Genomic DNA, 20,714 nt, shown 5'->3' on the forward strand with positions numbered 1-20,714 from the left:
GCTCTGGTGGCAACAGCAGGCTCAGTCGAGGCAGAGGGCGCTGTCTCCAGCACCAGGCGCTCCCCTCTCCATGTGGGGCTCGATGGCCACAGACACCCGGCCTGCCTCGGGATGCACCTCAGCACATACACAAAATGCAGAGTAACTCCAGAGACCCTGCACCTGTGGGTGGGACATGAGGGCATGCAGGACAGCGCACCTCAGAGAGTGCTGGGCACCAGCCCCAAAACTGAGGGAGAGTTTGGTTGATTCGTGCCCAATAACCCGCACCCCTGAACACCTGCCTGTTTGTCCTGTCTGAGCTTCCTTGGACTCAGCCTCCTTCCAAGTCCCTTCTGTTCTCAGTCCCATCTGTAGGGACCCCAGGGCAGGTTTGTTTTCTCTTGTGAGACTGGCCTTGGCCCTGTTCCCATCCAGGGACACTAGGGAACGGCCCAGGGGACAGCTCATTCGGGCAGTGTGGATGCTGGATGGGGACAGGTCAGGCTTGTGGTGTCCTGGGGACTCTGTGTGAGGACACTGTGGACCCAAGAGGACACAGCCCTTCTCTCAGACGGAGTAGGCCAGGGCCACCGTCACTGTTCTTGAAGACACACATGGCCTCTGCCTCTGCAGGGTTTATTTCTCTGGGTGGGGAGGGTCAGGGCCCCCAGGAGGTGCCCCTGGGGTGGTAGATGTAGTCTCGGTCCTCCTCTGGTCCCTGCAGCTCCTGGCGGGACGGCAGCACCCAAGACCAGGGCTGGGCCTCGTCCTGGGCCTCCTCAGGCCAGGGGTGGTACCGGTCCTCAGGGTCTGGCTCAGGGCCCTGCCTGGGGCTTGGGACACGGCCTAGAGCGTCCTCTGTCCCCAGCCAGGCTGTGGCACCTAAGGACAGAGAGAGGAGGCATGGCCTCAGGTTGCTTCCAGAGGCCCCATCCATCTGAGCCCGCAGAGCTCCCCGCTCTGGCCTCTGACCTTGCCGGGTCTCCCAGGTGGCGGCCACAAGTCCTGGTGCGGTGAGCTGCCCCCTGAGCCATCCACCGTCCGGAGGCTCCGCCGCTAGGGCCCCCCAGGCCCTGTGAGCACAGCTGGATCAGGTCCTCAGCGTTGCTGGCACAAGGCATGGCTCCCCCACTGAGGAGGGTGCGCACTGCCTCCCAGCAGACGGGGGCCCTGGGGAGACTTGGGAAGCTGCTCCCCACGAGTCTGGTGGTATCTGCCAGCTGCCACAGGGGCCCTGGGACAAGCACCTCTGCCCCTCCCCTAGGAGTTACCACCAGGCCGCCCCCACGGAGCCCAAGCACCCAGACCGTGGGCCAGGCACCCCTGCCACGTCCCTGAGCTGCAGGGGTTCCGGGAAGGCAGGAGCCCCATTTGGGCAGTGTCCCTAAGCGTGAAGGCGTGAGAAGACGACCTGGCCCAGGACAGAGGCAGCCCTGGCTGCAGCCCCAGGGAGCCCAGCCAGGAGGCGCTCCGTGGGAACGACAGCACACCCCACAGGCTTGGGCAGGAGCTGTCCCACTCCAGGTGTCAGCAGGGGCCAAGGAGTGTGAGGGCTGGGGACTGGAGCTGCATCCCGCAGCCTGGAGGGTAGTGGCCCTGAGGAAAGCCAGCCAGGCTGCCTCATGTGGGTGCAGGACAGAGGCACAGCTTGGAGGGGGCTCTGCAGCCGTGGGCCCCATGGCTGGAGCCACCCTGGAGGCTGCCAGGAGGGCGGGGATTCAGGGCCTGCTCAGCTTCTGAAAGGTGCCATGGGCTCCATGCTAGCTAGAGCGCTGTGGCCACCCCAGACCTGCCGGACAGGGGCAGCAGGTGGCATTGCTGGGCACACTCACTCCTCAGTGTCCTGCGCAGGGGGCCCGACTTTGCCTTTGGTCTTAACAAGCACCTGGAGAGAGAGGTCACAGGTTGGGCTCGGCACAGTCCGCAGGGGCTCAAGGCAGAGGACACCTGGAGAGAGATGGCTCCAAGGCCCCCAGGACCCTGCGACTGCCCCACCCCTGCTCTCCTGGGCCCTCTAGGGAATGAGTGGAGGACAAGGGGTTTCTGGGGAGCCCATTGGGGCCACACCTGCACTTCCATTTGGTGGCCTGAAGAAGAGGGGCCGGTTCCTCGGAGCCCAGCGCTCCTTGTGAGGCAAATTGGGGAGGGGGTAGGAGGGGGGACACAATAAAACAGTGACCCCAGTGGAGCCCCCAGCGCCTGGCAGCGGCAGGCATCTGTGCCCCTCTTGCTGGGAAGAGGCGGGGCTCCTTCACATGGTCCCTCCCGGGTGTGCAGGGCTGAGTGGCCTTGACCAGGTTGGGGGAGGACACCGCCCCAGGCATCAGTTATGGGCACAGAGGGCATCACAGAGCAGTCCTGTGCGCAGAGGTTCCCCCTGCTTCTCGGCACAGGTGAATAACACCGAGGCCCGCCTCCTCCCGGGTCACTTCAGCATCAAGGTCTGCCCGTCAGACCACACAGAGGACTCCCCCGCTTATCCCTGTGCCCACAGGGACCTGCAGCCACACCAGTGCCCCCTACTCCATCCTAAGCCAGCTTGGTGCCCTTTCTCCTCCTCCCCTGATGGCCGGGCGGGGATGGGGAGGAGCCCACACCCACCTGGTGCAGGGACGCTGAGCCCACTTCCTGCAGCAGCACGGCTGCCAGGCTGGTGACCAGGAGGAGCCTGGGGCCAAAGGAGAGTGAAAGGTGGGCAACGGGCTGCCCCCCACAGAGAGGACTGCTGGACGTGTCATGGGGCACAGGCAGATTCGTGGCTCCGTCCCACAGATGGGGACGTGCACACACGGAGAGGAGGAACCACCGCAGGCCCACATCTGCTTCCAGGCTGCCCAGGACCAGGGGCCACTCCCCGGCAGGCAGCTGCTGTGTGCGGGTCTGCTGTCCACATCTTGCCACCAGCATTCATGCCGGCTGGTGCACAGACCCATTGGCACCTCCCAGGGCCACAGTGCCCTGTGCTCAGTGGCTTGGGGGGATGTGGGACATGGAGCTCAGAGCCCTCCCTGCCACACACCCCCAGAGCTGTGCATTGGGGCTCCCTGCGGGCCAGGCTGAACCTCACTCTGTCCCAGAGCCACAGGTGGACCACAGAGCCACTGCTGCCCAGGAGGCATGTAGGGTGGGGTTCTCTGCCCGGACATGTTTAGCCTGACCTCTGGGGAGGCCAGGATGGCTGACAGGGAAGAGCAGGTCAGGGGGGTCCGAGGAGCAATGGCCAAAGGCAGGAGATGGACTGCACAGGATGGACGGTGACCGACAGATGGGAGGCACAGACCCTGAAGGCCTCGTCCCAGGCTGCGTCAGGAGAACAGCAGCCAGGAGGCGGGCTGTGGGGTGCAGTGTGCGTGCACATGGGTACGACCAAGACAACAGTTCTGAGTGGAGTGGCTCCTGCTGAGCCCCAAGTCACCAAACCAAGCTTGAACATACCCTCAGCTCTCCTGGAAACGAAGTCATAAATCAGTCACTGAGGAATGGCCTGGCCAACGCCAGCCGGGCCGGCTGCCTGGCACCCCTGCCATCCCTGTGGCTACAGTCAGCTTTTTGCTTCCACAGCCTCCTCATCCTTGTCTGCCCAGAAGGCTGGCGTCTTACGGGACTTCCACCTGTGGGACTGGATACTGCCCCAGTCCAATAGGTTTTTGCTCAAATAAACTCAACATGTTTTCTATACCTCAGTTTAGCTGTGTGCACACAGCTCTCCTAGACCCTGCGGGAAAGGCTTTTGCGTCTGTTGGTGGCAGGCGGGGCAGGCTGGGAAAGGCCCCAGGGCACAGGGAGGCACAGGGGCCTCAGTGAAGGAAGCTGCCTGGTGGCCCTGGATTCCAGCCAGAGACCTTTGCCCCTCTCCAGGTGACGCAGCACTCTGGGCTAGGGGTACCCGGGCACACCACAGGAGCCAAAGGGCGGCGGCGTGCCCCTGACGGCAGGGTGCTGGTCTGGCTCAGCCACTCTGCCTCTTCAGGGCACCTGCTCCCAGACAGAGACCAATTCTGGCGCCAAGCAAGGGCTGAGCCGAGGACCCTGTGAGTCCGGGAGAGGAAATCCTGGGGCAAAATAACCTCTGAAAACTGAAATCAGTCGAAGGGAGAAATAAAGTTTAAAACCCGTTTAAACAAAACTGCAGTCCGGCCCATCTCTCTCTCCAGCCCCCACAGTAGCAAAACCGGCCCTCCCCTCCCCTCTCAGGTACAGATAATCCCTCCGTGCCCAGGTAATTACCCACTGAGAGGGAGATGCACTTCTCTCCACCCCTGAGGAAAGATGCAAATACACTAAAGCCATCATTCTTTCCACCTCTGAATGCCTATTGATATGTAGATGTACTAAAGCCAGGCGAGATATTATGGAAATGTTACAGTTTTACCCACAGACCTGTAGCTACCTGTCTGGACTCTACACTCACCACCACACTGCCCAACCACACCTGGGAAAGCACCTTGCAGGATAGGGCAGTGCTGGACCAGGAGCAGGGATGGTAAAGATGAGGCGGGGCAGCCTGGCTGTAGCCCCCTGTAGGCCACCCTCCAAGTGGATGGCTCTGGACATCAAGAGGACCCCAAGGCCCCCTAGCCAACCAGCGGCACACCTCTCTACAAGGGAAGATGGCCTCTGGTCCAAGCCAGGGTCTCAAGGTGAACTCCCAGGCCAGGGAGTCAGGGGAGAGCTCTGGCCAGAAAGGAAAGGCCCCTTCAGGAAGCGGAGGTGTGGGACCCACAAGGAGGAGGACCACTTCTGACACCAGGGCCTGGCAGGAGCCCGTGCTAACCTTAGGCTCATGCCCCAGCTTCCAGGGTGACGTGCCCCTGAGGGCACCTCCTGCCTCCTGCTCCCAGTGTCTGCTGGCCTGCAGCCTCCATCTCATCGCTGAGCCCCTCTCCTGGGCAGTTGCTCTCCTGCCTCCTCTGAGCCTGGTGCCTCCCCATTCTGCTTTCAGGGGCTCCCTGGGTGACTGTCGGGTCGGGGAGCCCAAGGCCATTCCTCGGAGCTGGTGCTGGATGCAGACACCAGGTGGGCAGCTCACGGGACGCTAAGGGGAGGGGCCCTGCACCAAAGGCCCATGCTCCCCAGGAGGACCAGGCACTCCTCGGACCACAGCCAAACGCTGGTCTGAGGACAGGGCTCCCCTTCTCCCTCCCCTGGAGACATCTGGGCAGCTGATGTAGAGGCCCCAGGGCGGGTCTCTGAGCCTGGGGCTGCCAGTTTGGGCAGGGAATCCCGGCTCCAGGGCCTTGGGCATTACCTCTTCATGTTGGGCCCCCTTCTTAGTGTAGAAGGTGCTCTGTGGTCCTGCAGTTCCAGATCCGGGGAGCAAGTGACACAGACGGCTGCCCTGCTTCTCCCTGTCTAGGCCTCTCAGGATTTATGGCCCCTATGTGGGTGTGTGTGGACAGAGGTCAGGGGCAGGGATCCCCACTGTGCTGCCTGGAGCAAGGGCCACCCAGCCGGCCCCCACCCCACCTGTCTGTCACGTCCACGACCTGCCCACTACTTACCAGCAAAAGGTAACACAGCCCTGCCCCTCAACACCCCCGCGCTGCGCCCACCTGCTCTGGCGAGCACCAGAGAGGTGTCCAGGTGTTGCAGGCTCTCCTCACCTTTGTGACCTGGGGCACCAGACCTGTGACATAATGATGTCACTCCAGAGGGGGAAATCCTGGGCAAATACCTTTGAGACCAAAATCAAAGAGAGAAATATAGTTTATTTCTCATAAGCGGTCACCCACTTCTGCTCCCCTGTGTCTCTCACAAACAGGCTGCAGAAGAAGCCCCACCCACCCTCCCCAGTCCAGGTAAGCCCTCGCTCTAGCTCGCAAGTGGAGACGGTACTCCTCTGCACCCCCTGAAAACCCCCTTTACATGGAGATGCATTAAAGCCAGGTGAGAGATTCTGGGAATATTGCAAATTTACCCACAAATGAGTTATAAGAAATACATATGTGGTCATTCCTATGACCAAATACACATTTCCCAGGTATATTTGGTCTTCATCCACAGTTCCTGAAAACACTTGAGTCTTAAAGGTGAAACAGGTGTTTTGTCATGTTGATGAGAGACTTTTGGACCCCACCCAAGGGCAGACCTGGAGGCTGAATCGCCAGAGGCCTGACTCAATCCTGACTCTGCAAAGGAGCTCTTGCAAAACCCCGGGGGAAGGACTCTGTGAGCCTCCCTCCCCCTCCCCCACCCCTCCCACTCGCGCCCCGAGTTGCCTGCTCTGCTCCGTGCGCCTGCCTCTTGGTAGGAGAGACCTTCTAAACGTGGGGAGCCAGATTGCCTCCCCATGCCACCAGGCCAGACGCCAAGCTTCACAAGGGCAGAAACTCCTTTATTTGGGACCTTGCCCTGTGTCTTTCTTCATCTGCCTGTTCACTGGTGTCATTTATTAAACTGGTAAACCTAAGTGTTTTCCTGAGTTCTGTGAGCTGCTCTAGCAAATTAATCAAACCTAAGAGGGAGGTCGTGAGAGCCTCATATCTGTAGCCAGTAGGTCAGAAGCAAGGTAACTGCCCGGGACTTGCAACCGGCGTCTGGCGTGGGGGCTGGAGGCAGTCTTGTAGGACGGAGCCCTTAACCTGGGAACCTGGTGCTGTCTCCAGGCAGAAAGCGTCAGAATTGAGTTGAATTCTCTGACACCCTGCCGGGAGAACTGCTTGGTGTAAGTATGTGTGGGAAGACTCCCTCCCACATATTTACACACATTGAAATTGGGTCCAGGAACCTGAATGGACTTATACTACTATTACTGCTCTATATAATATTGTTATTGTTACACATATACACAGGGAAAAAAATACACCATTGCTTTTGGTGTTGGACGAGTGGGGATCACAAGACCCAAAACTGCTTGGCTGAAAGCTGGAGGGCCATTCTCACCTGCACGTTCCCCCGGCCCCTGGTAGGGGCTGATGGAGTGGAGCTCAACGCCTGGGCACAGGATTCTCCTGGAGCTGACTTTGTACAGACACATGCGAGGGGCCTCCAAAGGGTCAGAGTGAAGGTCGGCAAAACCAGCCTCATCAGGGCTCCAGAGGTGACTCAGCCTGGTGCAAGATCTCAAGATGCAAGAGCAATATACAAAACTCAGTTGTCTCCATATATTAGCAATGAACAATTTGAAATGAAATTAGGAAAAAATTTAATTCATATTAACATTGAAAAAAGTAGAATACTTAGGAACAAATATAGCAAAAGAAGCACAAGATGTGCGCTGAGAAAAATTACAGATCTAAATAAATGGAGAACTATTCCACTGTCATGGATTGGAAGACTATTTTGTAAGATGGCAATTCTCCAAAAACTGATCTGTAGATTCAATGCAATTCCTATTAGACTCCTAGCAGGATTCTCTGTAGAAACTGACAAGCTGATCCTAAAATTTATATGAAAATGCAAAGGACTCAGAAGAGCCAAAACAATTTTCTAAAAGATGGACAAAATTGGAAGACATACACTGCCCTACTTCGAAACTTGCTATGAAGCCAGAGTTACAAAGATTATGCCATAGACATAAGGATTGAACCATGGATCAGTGAAATGAAATTAAGGGTCCAGAAATAAGCCCACACACATATGGACAACTGATTTTTGACAAAGATGTGACATCCGATATGGAAAGACTAGTATATTAAAAAAAATGTGCTGAGACAATTGGATATCCGTATGCAAAAAAAAGGAAAAAAAAGAACTTAGACTTATAACTTACATGGTACCCAAAAGTTAGTGCAAAATGCATCATAGGCTCAAATGTAAAAATTAAATTATAAAACCTGTAGAAGAAAAAATAAACTTTTCATAGCTTTGGGTTAGGAAACAGAATACCGAAAGCATGATACTGTGAGGGGCTGAAGCAGTTTCAGACATAAAAATAAGACACAAAGCTCTCTGTAAAGTTACCCCCAGACCCTAGTCACGTACCAACTTCTGAGAAACTAAAGGAAAAGATATAAATCCCATGAGAAACAGGATGTTCAACTAACCCCAGCCTATTTTTGCTTCTGTATATTGCTTTATTAGAGACCAGCAGTATCTCATGTTTCCTGCAGCAGGAGGGCAAAACAGGATGCTTAAGCTCCCCCAGCATTAAACAAGGAATATAGCTTGCTGAATTTAGGGAAGGCAGGAAAAGTCGAAAAAATTAAGCAAGATGCGGTAAAAATGCTTAAAAGGATGTTGTAACAGGGGCTCGGGGCTGCACTTGGAGAGCTTGCTCCCTGGCAGATGCGAGCGGGCTAAAATAAAGGGCTCCCCTTTTCTAATCTACTTTTCTGTGAGGACCTGTTTCCTTACTCCTGCTCTGGCGTGCCCGATCTGAGACCCACAACAATACGTGAAAGGAAACATAGATACACTGGACTTCATCAAAGTTAGAAACTTTAGGACTTCAAAAGATGCCATCAAGAAAGTGAAAAGACAAGGCACAGGGAGAGACTATTTACAAATCATATATCTGATGAAAGACTTGAATCCAGAATATATAAAGTTCTTAGAACTCAATAAGAAAACCCAGTTGAAAAATGTTCAGAACATTTGAATAGATCTTTCGCCAAAGATATGCAAGTGGTTAACAAACCCATGAAGGTGTGTTATCATCATTAGCTACTAGGGATGCAGATTCGAACCACCGTGAGACATGACCACCCTTCAGGGAGTTGGGGTCGTGGGCAGAACTGTCCCCCCAAAGATCCGTGCGTTGAAGTCCTAATCCCCAGTACCTTAGAATGTGACTGTATTCGGAGATATGTTGTTTTAAAGAGATAATTAAGGCAAAGCGAGGTCATATAGATGGGCCTTAGTCCATTCTGACTGGTGTCCTTGTAAGAAGAGATTAGGACTCAGGCACACGCAGAGGGGCCACCATCTGAAGACACGGAGAAGATGGCATCTGCACGCCAAGGAGAGAGGCCTCAGAGGGCCCCAAGACTGCTTACCCTCAACATCAGGATTCTAGCCTTGGGAGCTGTGAGGAAATAAATTCCTGCTGTTTAAGCTGCCCAGACTGTGGTACTTTGTTACGGTAACCACAAGCCATCAGATGGCTGTAATAAAAAAAGACAGGAACAAGTGCAGGTAAGGATGTGGGAAACTGGGGCCTCATTTACTGCTGGTGGGAATTCCTGATGGAGAAATATGAGCCTGTGTCCTGGCAAAGACTCCACAAAAATGTGCACAGCAACACTGTTAGCAAAGACAGCTGGAAACTGCCCAGAACCTGGTCAACAGGCAAATGGTAAAAGAGGCTATTTCCACACAGCTGGACAGCAAAGGGACACACCGCCAGGCGTGTCTCGGGCCCTGGAGGGTCTCTGTAGTGCTTGCTGAGCGCCTTTTGTATACTGGGCCCTGGGCAGGCGCTGGGACTCACAGTGACCCAGAAGGGTGGGCTTGCCCTGGGAGCGCTGACAGCCCAGAGCCTTTAGACGCTGACACAGGACACGGAGGCCCATCCCCGAGCGAGTGGGGGCCACACCCACGGCGCCTGAACCCAGTGGCCCAAGGGGGACAACAGCAGAAGGCTGGGCGCCCGACCAAGGTCCTGCCCAAGGGCCTCAACACCCACCGCCGAGGAGCAGCCGAGCTCAGCAGGCAGAGGGGTTGGTCCCGTAGTGAGGGGTGCGCGCCTGAGCGTGTGCGCGCGTGACGCGGGCCGCGCAGCCCCGACGTGGGGGGGTTCCATGCCGCGCAGACGCAGAGCTCCCTTCCCCCAGCCCGAGTCTCCCTGGCAACAGCAGCCTCGCTCCCGGCCAGCCCCTCCCCCGGTCCGCCCCGCCGCTGCGAAGCGTCTGGAACCGCATCCTTCCTCCGCATCTTCGACCTGCGACCGCATCCTACCGCAGCTGTCGGCTGGAGCCGCCTGTGAGCCATTTCCACGTTCTGCTTGTGGAGTGGGGCAAGGGGGGCAGAGTGTGCGGGTGTGCAGGTGTGTGTCGCGGGTGTGCGGTACGTGAGTGGGTGTGCAGCGCGCGTGCGGCGGTGGAGGTGGACACTGCCGCTGACCGGCCGGCGGCCGGGCCAAACCAGGGCCCTCCTTTGGGGTCCTTGCTGACCGGAGCAGGGCTGCTGTCCCCAGGCCTCCCGGACAGTCGGGGGCTCCGCCAGGCGAGTCGCTGCCCGGACCATCCAGAAGGGCGTGGGTGTCCAGCCTTGCCCAGACTCGACGTGCCGCCCGGATTCCCTGTCCTCAGCAGAGCAGAACAGCTCGGGTAGGGGTCGGACCGGTGCACATCACTCCCCTCCCCCACAGTGACTGCAGCCCCCTAGCCGACAGCCAGCTCCACCCCTGCAGGTGTGAGGGAGCCAGTAGGAGCTGGGCGTCCCCAAGGTGGGGGAGGTGGGGCAGTGGCAGTTCCAAAACCCTCTCCGCTCTGTCTGCGACGGACTGGGGAGGCGGAGGGAGAAGAGGCGTCGAACGCACCAGAGCTCAGAGAAGCCCTGCAGACATGGAGGGGGTGGCCTTGGTTGGGGGACTGCGTGGCAGGGAGATGATCATTTTTCCAGAATCCCCTGCCGCAGGCTGTGGACACGAAGCCACAGGTGGCTGGCTGGTGACGGGGAAGCTGAGGCAGGATGCGGGCCTCTCAGAGCTGGGCTGTCGCCCGCGGTCCACCTGTACTTGAACCCGAGCCAATCCCATGACCTGCAAGGCTAAGGGCGGGAGGGCTCCTGGGCGGGGGGCTGCGGCGGGGGCGTCTGCCTGGTGTCAGCAAGGTGAGCAGGCCCCCTGCACTCCGCAGTCACACGCACGTCCGAGGTGCGCAGGACTCGTGCCCGGCCCGCGCCTGTGCGCACTGACGCAGCATGGCGGGGGGCGGGGGGAAGCGAGCTGTGACGTGATCTGCAGCCGAGCTTCCGAGGGCTTTCGGCTTCCGTGGACTCGCCCCTTCCATCCATCCGTCCAGTCACCCATACTTCCGTCCGTGCATCTGTCCATTCATCAGTCCATCTTACAGCACAGCCTTTCGGCTCATCCAGCGCCCCTCCCCAAGCATCGGAGAGATGTGCACCTTCCCCCGCCCCCCGCCCACACACAAGGGCGCATAGCAGGCGGGGACCTAATGACCCTCTGGAGAAGATACAGTAACAGCGCAGGAGGGAGGGCGGGGTCCGGGGGGAGGACTAGGGACAACCCACCCCGACTCCACGGAACTCCGTCGTGCGGAAGCCCGGCCAGCCTTCCCAGAGAAGGGAATGCGGCGGGGCGGGGCGGGCGGTGGAGGGGAGTGGGGATGGGATCTCCACATGCGGCCCAGCCCCTCGTCCAGCGTTCTCCCTGGGGCCTGGAACCAGATGCAGTGTCCACAGGGCGCCCCCGAATGGCTCCTTTTCTCCACGAAGACCGGTCATCGCCGGCCTCTCTCCGTTGCCATGGAAACCCGCGATGACGTAACGTGGACCTCATGTTAATCTGAGAGTTGGGGCTTACGTTTGGCTCCGAGGGGACCCCAGGGGCGGAGCTCCTTATTGGGAGGGGCCTCCAGTGGGTCAGGGGGAGACCGCGGCCCTCGGCCTCCCAGCGGGCGTGGCCACCAGCCCGAGACGTACAGGGTGAGGCGCCCTGCGCCGCCCCTCGGCGCTCTGTTCTGTTAACCACAGGCTGGGTCTGCGAGCCGCTAGGGCTTCCGCCCCGAAGGCCCCCAGCCTCCTACCCCTGGTGGTGCGCCCCTCCCGCCGCCGCCAGGCTTCCCCCAAGGCCTGGGCACTTGCTGCCGCACGACGGTCTCCTGTCGCTCCTTCCCTCGGCGGCCACTTCCGCGCTTTGAGCCTGTTTTCTCCCGACCTTTGCATGTTTCTGATGGCTCCCTGTCCATCTCTGCATCGCAGCGCGCGTGGTCTGCAGGCCCGCGTGAAGAATGACCGGCTGCCCCCCCACATGGGGCAGGTGCAGAAGTGCCCGCGCGTCCTACCCAGGCTGAGCTCGGGTCAGGGCCCGACGCACCCCAGAAAGAGTCCCCTGGCCTAGGGGTGGTAGTGTGTGGCACCTTGCTGGGCAGTAAGGCCCGGGGCCAGGCGCGCACATCCAAAGACGGGCCTGGGCTCAGTGCCCCGACGACCCTCCTCCCCGGAGCTCCCGGGGTGTCCATGACTGGGATGGCCTCTTTCTCGACCCATGCTGCGGCAGCTTCCAGCCTGCCCCCCTCCCACCTGTCCTGCGCTCCTATCTGCGGCCGGGCGGGGTCTCCTCCTCTGCCCCCCCAAACGGCGTGGGGATCGCACAGGGGGCGTAGCCGCTGGGCTGGAAGAGCGTCACCTTCCTGCCTGGTGGGGGGCTTGGTGGGGCTGTTACAGGGAGAGGCGTTTGGGGATGGTGAGGTCACCCTAGAACATAAGTTTGATGGTTCATAGGTACCCCAATCTTTGTAGGGTGGGTGCAGGCAGGCCACTTCCACAGCCCCTGGCTGCCCTTCACCCCAGCAGCCCTCCCAGGAAGGGGGCAGGAGGCAGCCAGGGCTCAGGTGCCAAGTGCTGTGCCACCTTTGTTTAGCGAACATTGGGGTCCATCCTGGGAGAGGACTCTGTCACCTTTCTGTGTTGGTTTTTTCATTTGTTATTAACCTTTTTTGTTATGAAACATAACAAATATTCACAAGAGGACATAAATCAGTTTGTCATACATGAACCCCAAGCATCCATCACCTAGGTGAGAACTAGTACCATGCGCCTAGCCCCCAAGGGCACCACTGCTAGACTCTCCAGATACAGGAGCAGTTGGCTGGCCTCTAAACGCGTGACTGGTCCCTAAAGTCCCGGCTGGTGTTCCCTTGGTCTTGAGCCTACCTTTGTGCCTGGCTTCTTTGGGCCAACGTTTTCCTGATATCCAGGGCTGTTCTTGCACGGAGCTGGAGTTGCTCTCGCCCATTGGCTCAGTGTTGGGACCGCCTCCCTTTACGTACTGGTCCCACTCTGGCTGATGTCTGGGGTGCACACGTCATGCATGCCCACCTTTCTGCCGGGTGTCCACAGGAGCAAGGGCTCTTCACAGGCTCAGCATCAGCAGATGAGGCAGGTGGACCCCACCCAGGGGCACCTTTTGCATTTTGATGGGCTTCCCCATGGCTCCTCATGCTGGTTCTAATTTGTCTTCCTCAAGAACTAATGAGGGTGAGCACCTTTTCAGTATTCATGGCCGTTTGTCCATTTTCCTGTTGGGTTGTCAGTTTTTCTTTATCAACTTGAGATATTCTTTATATATTTTAGATATTTGTATTGGTGTCCTTGGGCTGCTATATCCAATCAACACAACTGGTTGGCTTAAAACAGACTCAACCATGCTGGAGGCAAGCCAGAAATTAGTGTCAGCAGGGTCTCCCTGTTTGAGGCTCTCAGGGAGCCTCATTCCTGCCTCTTCTGGTTTCTGGGGGCCCCAGGTGTTCCTTGGCTTGCAACTGCACCCCTCCATCTTCTGCCTCCATCCTTACAGCCTCCTTTGTGTGTGTGTCTCTGTCCAAATTTCCCCCTTCTTATGAGGATGTCAGTCTTTGGACTGGGGTCCATCCTAATGCAGTATAACCTCATCTTAATTTGATCACATCTTCAAAGACCCTATTTGCAAACAAGGTCCCATTCACAGGTGTGCAGGTTAGGGCTGGACATACCTTGTCAGTGACCCACAAGAAGCCTGTGTTTGCATTCGGGCTGTACACGTCTTCTCCCAGTCTTGGTTTGTGTTTCTGTTCTGTGAAGGATGTGTTTGATGAGCAGTCCTTCATTTTTTTTTTTTGGTATCATTAATCTACAATTACATGAGGAACGTTATGTTTACTAGACTCCCCCCTTCACCAAGTACCAAGTACCCCCCACATACCCCATTAGTCACTGTCCATCAGCGTAGTAAGATGCTGTAAAACCACTACTTGTTTTCTCTGGGTTGCACAGCCCTCCCCGTGCCCCCCCAACATTATACATGCTAATCATAATACCCCCTTTCTTCTTCACCACCCTTTCCCCTCCCTTCCCTCCCATTCTCCCCAGTCCCCTTCCCTTTGGCCATTGTGTATATGTACCACATCTTCTTTATCCATTCATCTACTGACGGACACTTAGGTTGCTTCCATTTCTTGGCTATTGTAAGTATTGCTGCGATAAACATAGGGGTGCATCTGTCTTTTTCAAATTGGGCGAGCAGTCCTTCATTTTAATGTAGTCTTTCTATCAAATTTTCCTTTGATGGGTAGTGCCATTTGTCATATTGAAGAACTCTCACCCTCCGTGAGGCCAGGAAAATCTCTCCTATAGTATCTCAAAGATGCTTTCCCAACTTAGGTTTATCTACCTAGAGGTTTTTGTGTGTGGTGTGTGGCAGGGGCCCGTTGACTGTTCCACTGTTCCCTGGAGGTGCCCATCCCCTGCTTTGCAGCAGTGTATCTATTACAATCCACGGCCCACATATGTAGGGCATGTCACATGCGTCTCTGCCTGCCATGCAGCACCAATGGCTGTTGATTTTATTTAAGGAACCTAGGTCTTTGTGTTAGTAATGTTGTAACTGTTTTCCATGGCTTTCCACAGAGACGGCCTTCTTAGCTCTTGTTAGACCTATTCCTGAGCATTTGATATTTGTGATACTGTGTAACTAGTACTTTGAAAAAGTTATTTCTAATTTTTGTCACTGATGCATAGGAATAGACTTGACTTCTGAATACTTTAAGTCCATCAACCTTACTAAACTCACTTTTCAATCTTATAATTCATCTGTAGCTGCTTTTGGATCTTCACTACACAAAAGATATTTGATTTGTGAATAATGAGGGTGTTACCTAATCTTGTCCAGGCCTGTATCTCTTACTTTTTTCCTGCCCTCCAGCTTGGCTAAGACCTCTAGCACCATGATTTACAGAGCTGATCATAAAGGGTCTTTTGTCTCCTTCCTGACTTAAAGGCAGAGGTTTCAATGGTCACTTCCGATACGGATTGCTATGGGGATTCTTGTGAATAACCTTTATCAGATTAAGAAAATTTCCTTCTGCCCTTAATATGCTAACAGATTTTTTAAATTGTGCATAAATGCTGAATCTCACTGAATACTTTTTCAGATGTTAAACTAGATTCTGTTTCCAGAGTACACTCAACCTTTTGTGATGTGTTACATTTTTATATCTTGCTGGATTCCATTTGCTTGCATTTCTTCTGGGGCTCTTTGCGCTGGTGTCGGTGGGTGGGAGTGCCAGCGATGTCCTCACTCAGTGCTGCCTTTGTCAGGTTTTGAGATGGAGGTTATGTTGGCCTCAAGAACTGGAACTTTTCTCTGGGAGAGTTCTGTATGAAATTTGCATTATTTCCTTAAGCAATGAGTAGGATTCACTGACACTGCCCAGCACCGAATTCTTTGTTGGAAGGTTTTAATGACAGACTCAATTTCTTAGTGAATATAGGAACTTTCTTCTGATTGAGTACATTTCGTTTTTCTACTTTTTTAGCTTGCAAGTCATTTTCTATGTTCTTTTTCCCTTACGGGTCAGCCACAAGGTGAAATCATTTGCACCTCCCGAGTCAGGGGAGCCTCGCCTCCTCCAGCCCCCTGTGGACACACCATCACCCTGCCCTGTGCAGCCCAGGTCCTTTCTGCAGCCTTTGTCACTTCCTGCATCTCCAGTAGAGTTGCCAGATAAGACACCGGATGCCAGTTAAATTTGAATTTCAGGTAGAAAATGGCTTTTTAGTCTAAGTATGCCCTGTACTGCACATACTACATGGGACACAGCAACACTAATAAACCCTTTCCATTCCTTATCTGAAACTCAGATTTACTGAGACTGGCCACCACACTCTCTGGGACCGTTTTCTGTGCCTGCAGTAGCTCCTTGGAATGTCCTCTAGAGCAGGTTGCTTGGTGGAAGACTCTGCTGGTGTGGTGTAGGGGCGGTCAGTGGGGCGCGGCTGTGGGGCCTAGGGAGCGTGAAGGACTAGAAGCTCATGGCTGGACCACTCACCCAGGGATGAGTCCTGGGGGCCCACCCAAGCTCCGGTGTGAGGCACATCGGGGCCAGCCCAGGACCCTCTCACTCCAGAGCCGGCTGGCATGGACAGCTGCTAGGTGACCAGTGGGTACTGACCCTGCGTCTGCCTCTGGACAGGAGAAGGGCCGCCATCCACCATGGTGAAGCTGGGCTGCAGCTTCTCTGGGAAGCCAGGCAAAGACCCCGGGGAACAGGATGGGGTTACCACGGACAGCGTCCCTCTGATCAGCCCCTTGGATGTCAGCCAGCTCCAGCCACCGTTCCCTGAGCAGGTGAGGGGTCTGGGCCAGCGTGGAGGCCCTTCTCAGCCTTCCGGGAGAACAGAGGGGTGTGCGGTGAGGTTTATTTGGTTGTGGCCTCCGGGATATGGGAAAGCAAGCAGAGGAAGAGCCATCTGGGCCCAAACTGCTGTGGGCCGCAGGTAATCTGTGTGACCTAGTCCGCTCCCTGGTCACTCAGAGCCACCCTTTTCTCATCTGTAAATGGGGGTAAACTGGCCACAGGGCAACTGTGGGGACTCAAATGCCATCTGGAAGACAGCACCCAGCCCACAGTAGGTGGTATCCAGGTGGGGCTCAGCAAGGAAAAATTCCTGCCTTTCCACTGCTAGGCATGGTCTGTCTTGGGTCAGGACCCTAGTCATGGGCAAGTGACAGGGAGGGGAAGTGACAGGGGTGCTTTTAGCAAGAATCGGAGAAGCGGAGCTCAGCCTCCAGTATAGCCCTGCCTGAGCCCAGATGAGCTCTGGAGTGAGGGTGACACTGAGTCATCTCAGCCCGAGGTGTGTTGGCAGTTCTCTGTAGCCCTGCCGGTCAGCTACTGGCTGGGGACCGTGCAGGCGGGTGCACCTCCCGGCATTGCCCCATGTGCTGCTCCTGTTTGCCAAGGGCAGTTCTCCAGCAATCTGGGTGGGCCTTGGCTGCATGTCCTGCAGTTCTGGACCTGGTCTCGATGGACACTGTGGGAAGGCTCAGCCCTTGACCCTTGGTACCTCACAGGACTGCACCTGCCTGTGGTGGGGCCTCAAGACTCCTGGAGCCAGAAGCTCTGGGTGGGGAGAGCTGGCACCCTCTGAGCTAAAGGCAGCCAGCAGACAGGAGCTCGTCCGTGGTCTGGCCAGCCCCAGCAGGCTTGCAGCATCCACCATCCCTGGCCTCAGCTTGTAGCCCCTGGAGCCCGGGCAGCCCTGGCAGACAGTCAGCACCCACATACTGTCAGGCAGGACCCCAGGACCCTCTGCTCCAAGCCCTTCCAGTACAGGGTCCCCTCAGGTCATCTTTCTTCCCAGGTGGTCATCAAGACACAGACGGAATACCAGCTGTCTTCCCTGGACCAGCCAAAGAAGTTCCCTGACCTGGAGGCCCAGAAGCTGGCCTGCAGCCACCCAGAGGAAGGGCGCAGGGTAACTGCCTCCCTGCCCCCAACCTGGGCTGCCGGGGGGCCATCCCGTGGGTGGGCTAGGCGGGCTGGGCGGGCTGGGTTCCCCAGGAATCCACCCTTTTGGGAGGCAGGGGGGTGCCTGGGTGGCCTGGGGTGGCAGCCTTTCCGTGCCCCCCGACCCGCAGCTGCACCCCCCACCCCATCCCTCCTCTTGCCGTGAGGTGATGACAGTGAGAGTGCCGCCACTGTAGCGCTCCCTCTGGGCAGCGCCTGCCGCCACCCACCTGGGTGGGTCATGTGCTGCTTAGCATGGAAAGTCACTTCTGCATGTCTGGCAGACATGTCCTGCCGTCCTTTTTAGCTCTTAACCTTACCAATAACGTCTTTTATCATTGTTACTGTACAATTTCCAAAGCCTTCCGTTTTTCCAGTGAAAAACTGACCCTCTTTGCCTCGGAGGTGGAAGCGCTGCCCGCACAAAGGCCAGTGAGCCTCAGCTGTGTGGGCAGCGCCCCCGGGGCTCCCTGCCCCTGCAACACCTTTGCCTCCACTGGATCCCTGTCCTTCCCCGGCCCTGCAGCTGCCCACCGCGCGGATGATCGCCTTCGCCATGGCGCTCCTGGGCTGCGTCCTGATCATGTATAAGGCCATCTGGTACGACCAGTTCACCTGCCCCGACGGCTTCCTCCTTCGGGTAAGACGGAAGCCGGGGTCTGGGGGTAGGGGGCCGTGGAGAGGCTCCTGTGCTCCAGTGACCTCCCGGCAGAGCGCCGGGGAGGGCCCCACGGCGGCCTCCCTGTGCAAGTGTGGGGGATGGGCTGCCCAGCCCGCTTCCCCGCGCCGCTCCAGAGCAGACCGGGGTGTTTCCGGCTCTCGTGGGGGTGCAACGCGGGGGTGACGGGGTGACCCGGGCACTCGGGGCGCCCCCTGCCGGCTCCCGCTCGTCCTTGCTGACTTGTGGAAGCGTTTCCACGTAATGACATCAATGATTACGGCGTATTTGGCAAATATTTTCTCTCATCCTCTTTTTTCACACTTAAATTATTTTTGAAAAATCATTTTTAGTGTACTTTTCCAAAACTAAATTTTCAGCAGTGAAGCTGCTCCTTGACGCTTCGTTTCTGCGATCAACAACTCTGGGCAGTATTTCCAAGGTGCGCGCACGGCTGGTGGCGCCGCTGCCTCCCGGGAATTCCCTCGGTGTCCGCTGGGGGGCGCGCTCCCCAGCCGCCCCCCCTTCACTCCTAAGCGGCAGCGCCCACCCTCGTGGTGAGACGCCGTCTCGCGCCGGAGCCTCCAGCTCTGAATCGGAGGCCGGCCTTAGTGGCTTCAGATTACGGCAGAACTAAGTATTTAGGGACATGGTCTGCAGTGTTCCGGAACTGCTCGACAGCGTCGGGGCGGAGAGCCCAGAGGTGGCCGCCCTTCCCGCGTCGAGTCGTGGCCGATGTCACTAAGAACGCACCCTCTTTGCACACCTGAGCCCGGGGGCTGCGGCTAGCCTCCTCCCGGCCGCACTGCCCTGCTTTCCGCGCCCCGCCCCTGACCGGCCCCTTCCCGCAGCACAAGATCTGCACCCCGCTGACCCTGGAGATGTACTACACCGAGATGGACCCCGAGCGCCACCGCAGCATCCTGGCGGCCATCGGGGCCTACCCGCTGAGCCGCAAGCATGGCACCGACACGCCCTCGGCGTGGGGGGAGAGCTACCGCGCCGTCAAGGGGGCGCCCAAGGCGCCCACCCCGGCGGGCGCTGCTGCTGCTGCTGCTGCTGCGGCGGCGGCGGCGGCGGCCACCGAGCCCCCCGGGAAGCCCTCGGCGGCGGGAGAGAAGGAGGCGGCGCCGAAGGCGGTGGGCAGCGCGGAGCCTCCGGCCCTCCAGTGACAGACTCCGCGTCCGCAGCCCGGGTAGGTGTGCCTCGTCCAGGCCCCGCTCCGGGGCGCCGGCCCGGCCCGCCAGAGGTGCGACCCTCCGTGCGGCCCGGGGCCGGGTCTGAGCGCCTGGAGGGGCGGGGCGGGGGCGGGGGGGCTTTCTTCCCGCGCAGGGGGTCTCGTGCCGCCGCGGCCCGCTCACCCTCACGCCTGCGCCCTCCGTCCCGGCAGCGCCCCCCGGCACCCCCGCCCGGCCCCGCCCGGCGCCTCCCGCCCTGTGGTCGTGCTCCCGCTCCCAGGCCCCCCGCTGACGCCCCCGCCCCGAGAGCCCGCAGCTCTGTCGCTGTTCTCTGAGTAAAGAGTCACATCACCTGGGTCTCCCGTTTCTCCTGAGCGTTCTTGGTCCCGCCGGCCTTGCCCTTGCCCCTCAACTCCCGGGTGGGTGGGCGCCCAAGTCGTGCCTCCCGCCGCCCGGCCGGCGGCGGCGGCAGGGGTCGCTGTGCGAGCCGCCCGCGTGGACGGGGCCTGTCTGGTCAGTCGCTCGGCTGGAGACAATGAAATAAGCTCACCTCCGGCCACGGGAGCCTCGGGGCCCCGGGGTCCATCCTGAGCGCCGCCCACCCCACTTCCCCGCGTCCGCCAGCCCTCCGGAGCGGGGCGGCTCCCCTCGGGCGTCCCCGGCCCAGCGCGAGCGCCTGCACCCTGCCCTGGGGGCACCCGCTGCTGTCCCTGCGCCCCCGCGCGCCGCCTGCGGTCCTGAGTGACCGAGCGACCGCAGGAACGCGTGGCTCTGCGGGGTAGGGACCCGGAAGCTCGCCCTCTCCCCGGAGCTTGGAGCTGGAGGCGATGCGGGAGGTCGGAGCGGCCCACGGACCCGCCCCCGACTCCCACCCAGCAGCTCGCACCCCAGCGCCTCCAGCCCCACCTCCCCTCTGCCGTCAACTCCCGGAGGTGGAGGCCACCCCGCCTGGGTGGGCCCGCAGGACCCGCAGCACCTGTGCCGGCTTTAATCCCGGGCCCAGACATCCCACCTTGTGGGAGGTGAGCTCAGGCCTAAAGGGAGCCAAGGGCTGGGGGTCGGGGGTGACAGAGCCGGGGGAGACCACAGCCGGGGGAGCCCACAGCCGGAGGAGACAGACCAGGCCGGACTGGAGATACCTGCGCTGGTGCGCAGCAGGCCTACAGCCACACCCCACACTGGTGGGTGGGGTGGGGGGCGCGCTCTTGGCTCCAGTGCGGAGCCGCAAGACTTGGGTGAGAAGTCAGAGGGGTCCCCTCAGTGTCAGGGAATGCCACCAGGGCTGGGCCCAGTTACCCTGACCTGATTGGCTAGTGTAAGTCTGGGGAAAGGAAATCGCCGGGCAAAACACCTCTAAAAACCGAAATGAGTCAAAGGGAGAAATAAAGTTTAAAATCCGTTTACTGCTCACAAACTTCAGTCCCGGGCCTTTTCTCCCTTTCCTGCTCCAGCAGAAGCAAAACCAGCCCTCCCCTAGCTGGTGCAGATAAGCCCTTCTCGCCC

The 20,714-nt window shown here is 58.3% G+C and overlaps 2 protein-coding genes across 5 annotated transcripts; one reads left to right on the top strand and one right to left on the bottom strand.

Annotated features, from left to right (window-relative positions):
• Positions 1-599: 599 nt before the first annotated feature.
• PRAP1 (proline rich acidic protein 1) lies at positions 600-5,375 on the bottom strand. The gene is made up of 5 exons (XM_017657661.3): positions 5,231-5,375; positions 2,584-2,650; positions 1,815-1,867; positions 955-1,055; positions 600-864 (listed from the first exon to the last, which is right to left on the bottom strand). The coding sequence occupies exons 1-5, from the start codon at positions 5,236-5,238 to the stop codon at positions 641-643; spliced, it is 453 nt and encodes a 150-aa protein (XP_017513150.2). The 5' UTR covers positions 5,239-5,375; the 3' UTR covers positions 600-640.
• Positions 5,376-9,686: 4,311 nt separating this feature from the next.
• Positions 9,687-20,251, top strand: CALY (calcyon neuron specific vesicular protein). Of its 4 annotated transcripts, none has more exons than XM_017657682.3 (7): positions 9,699-9,843; positions 10,058-10,190; positions 16,059-16,213; positions 17,230-17,343; positions 17,902-18,015; positions 18,885-19,228; positions 19,424-20,250. In XM_017657682.3, the coding sequence occupies exons 3-6, from the start codon at positions 16,079-16,081 to the stop codon at positions 19,203-19,205; spliced, it is 684 nt and encodes a 227-aa protein (XP_017513171.2). In that variant the 5' UTR covers positions 9,699-9,843; positions 10,058-10,190; positions 16,059-16,078; the 3' UTR covers positions 19,206-19,228; positions 19,424-20,250. The 4 variants fall into 4 exon arrangements, with proteins under 4 accessions (XP_036866822.1, XP_017513171.2, XP_036866824.1 ...); XM_037010928.2 differs by having other exon boundaries at positions 9,731-9,907; XM_037010927.2 differs by lacking the exon at positions 10,058-10,190 and having other exon boundaries at positions 9,687-9,843; positions 19,424-19,601.
• The last annotated feature ends 463 nt before the right edge of the window (positions 20,252-20,714 follow it).

Source organism: Manis javanica, chromosome 7 (assembly GCF_040802235.1).
Source record: "Manis javanica isolate MJ-LG chromosome 7, MJ_LKY, whole genome shotgun sequence".
NCBI classification, from domain to species: domain Eukaryota; kingdom Metazoa; phylum Chordata; class Mammalia; order Pholidota; family Manidae; genus Manis; species Manis javanica.

What these genes read in the sequence shown, in the direction of transcription:
- PRAP1 (XM_017657661.3), bottom strand. An exon ending in CCTGCGCAGGACACTGAGGA is followed by an intron (nt 1,056 to 1,814) that starts GTGAGTGTGCCC and finishes CTGTGCTCACAG; the next exon opens with GGCCTGGGGGGCCCTAGCGG. An exon ending in CACCTGGGAGACCCGGCAAG is followed by an intron (nt 865 to 954) that starts GTCAGAGGCCAG and finishes CTCTGTCCTTAG; the next exon opens with GTGCCACAGCCTGGCTGGGG.
- CALY (XM_037010927.2), top strand. Translation starts at nt 16,079, where the DNA reads ATGGTGAAGCTGGGCTGCAGCTTCTCTGGGAAGCCAGGCAAAGACCCC. An exon ending in ACCCAGAGGAAGGGCGCAGG is followed by an intron (nt 17,344 to 17,901) that starts GTAACTGCCTCC and finishes CCGGCCCTGCAG; the next exon opens with CTGCCCACCGCGCGGATGAT. An exon ending in CCGACGGCTTCCTCCTTCGG is followed by an intron (nt 18,016 to 18,884) that starts GTAAGACGGAAG and finishes CCCTTCCCGCAG; the next exon opens with CACAAGATCTGCACCCCGCT.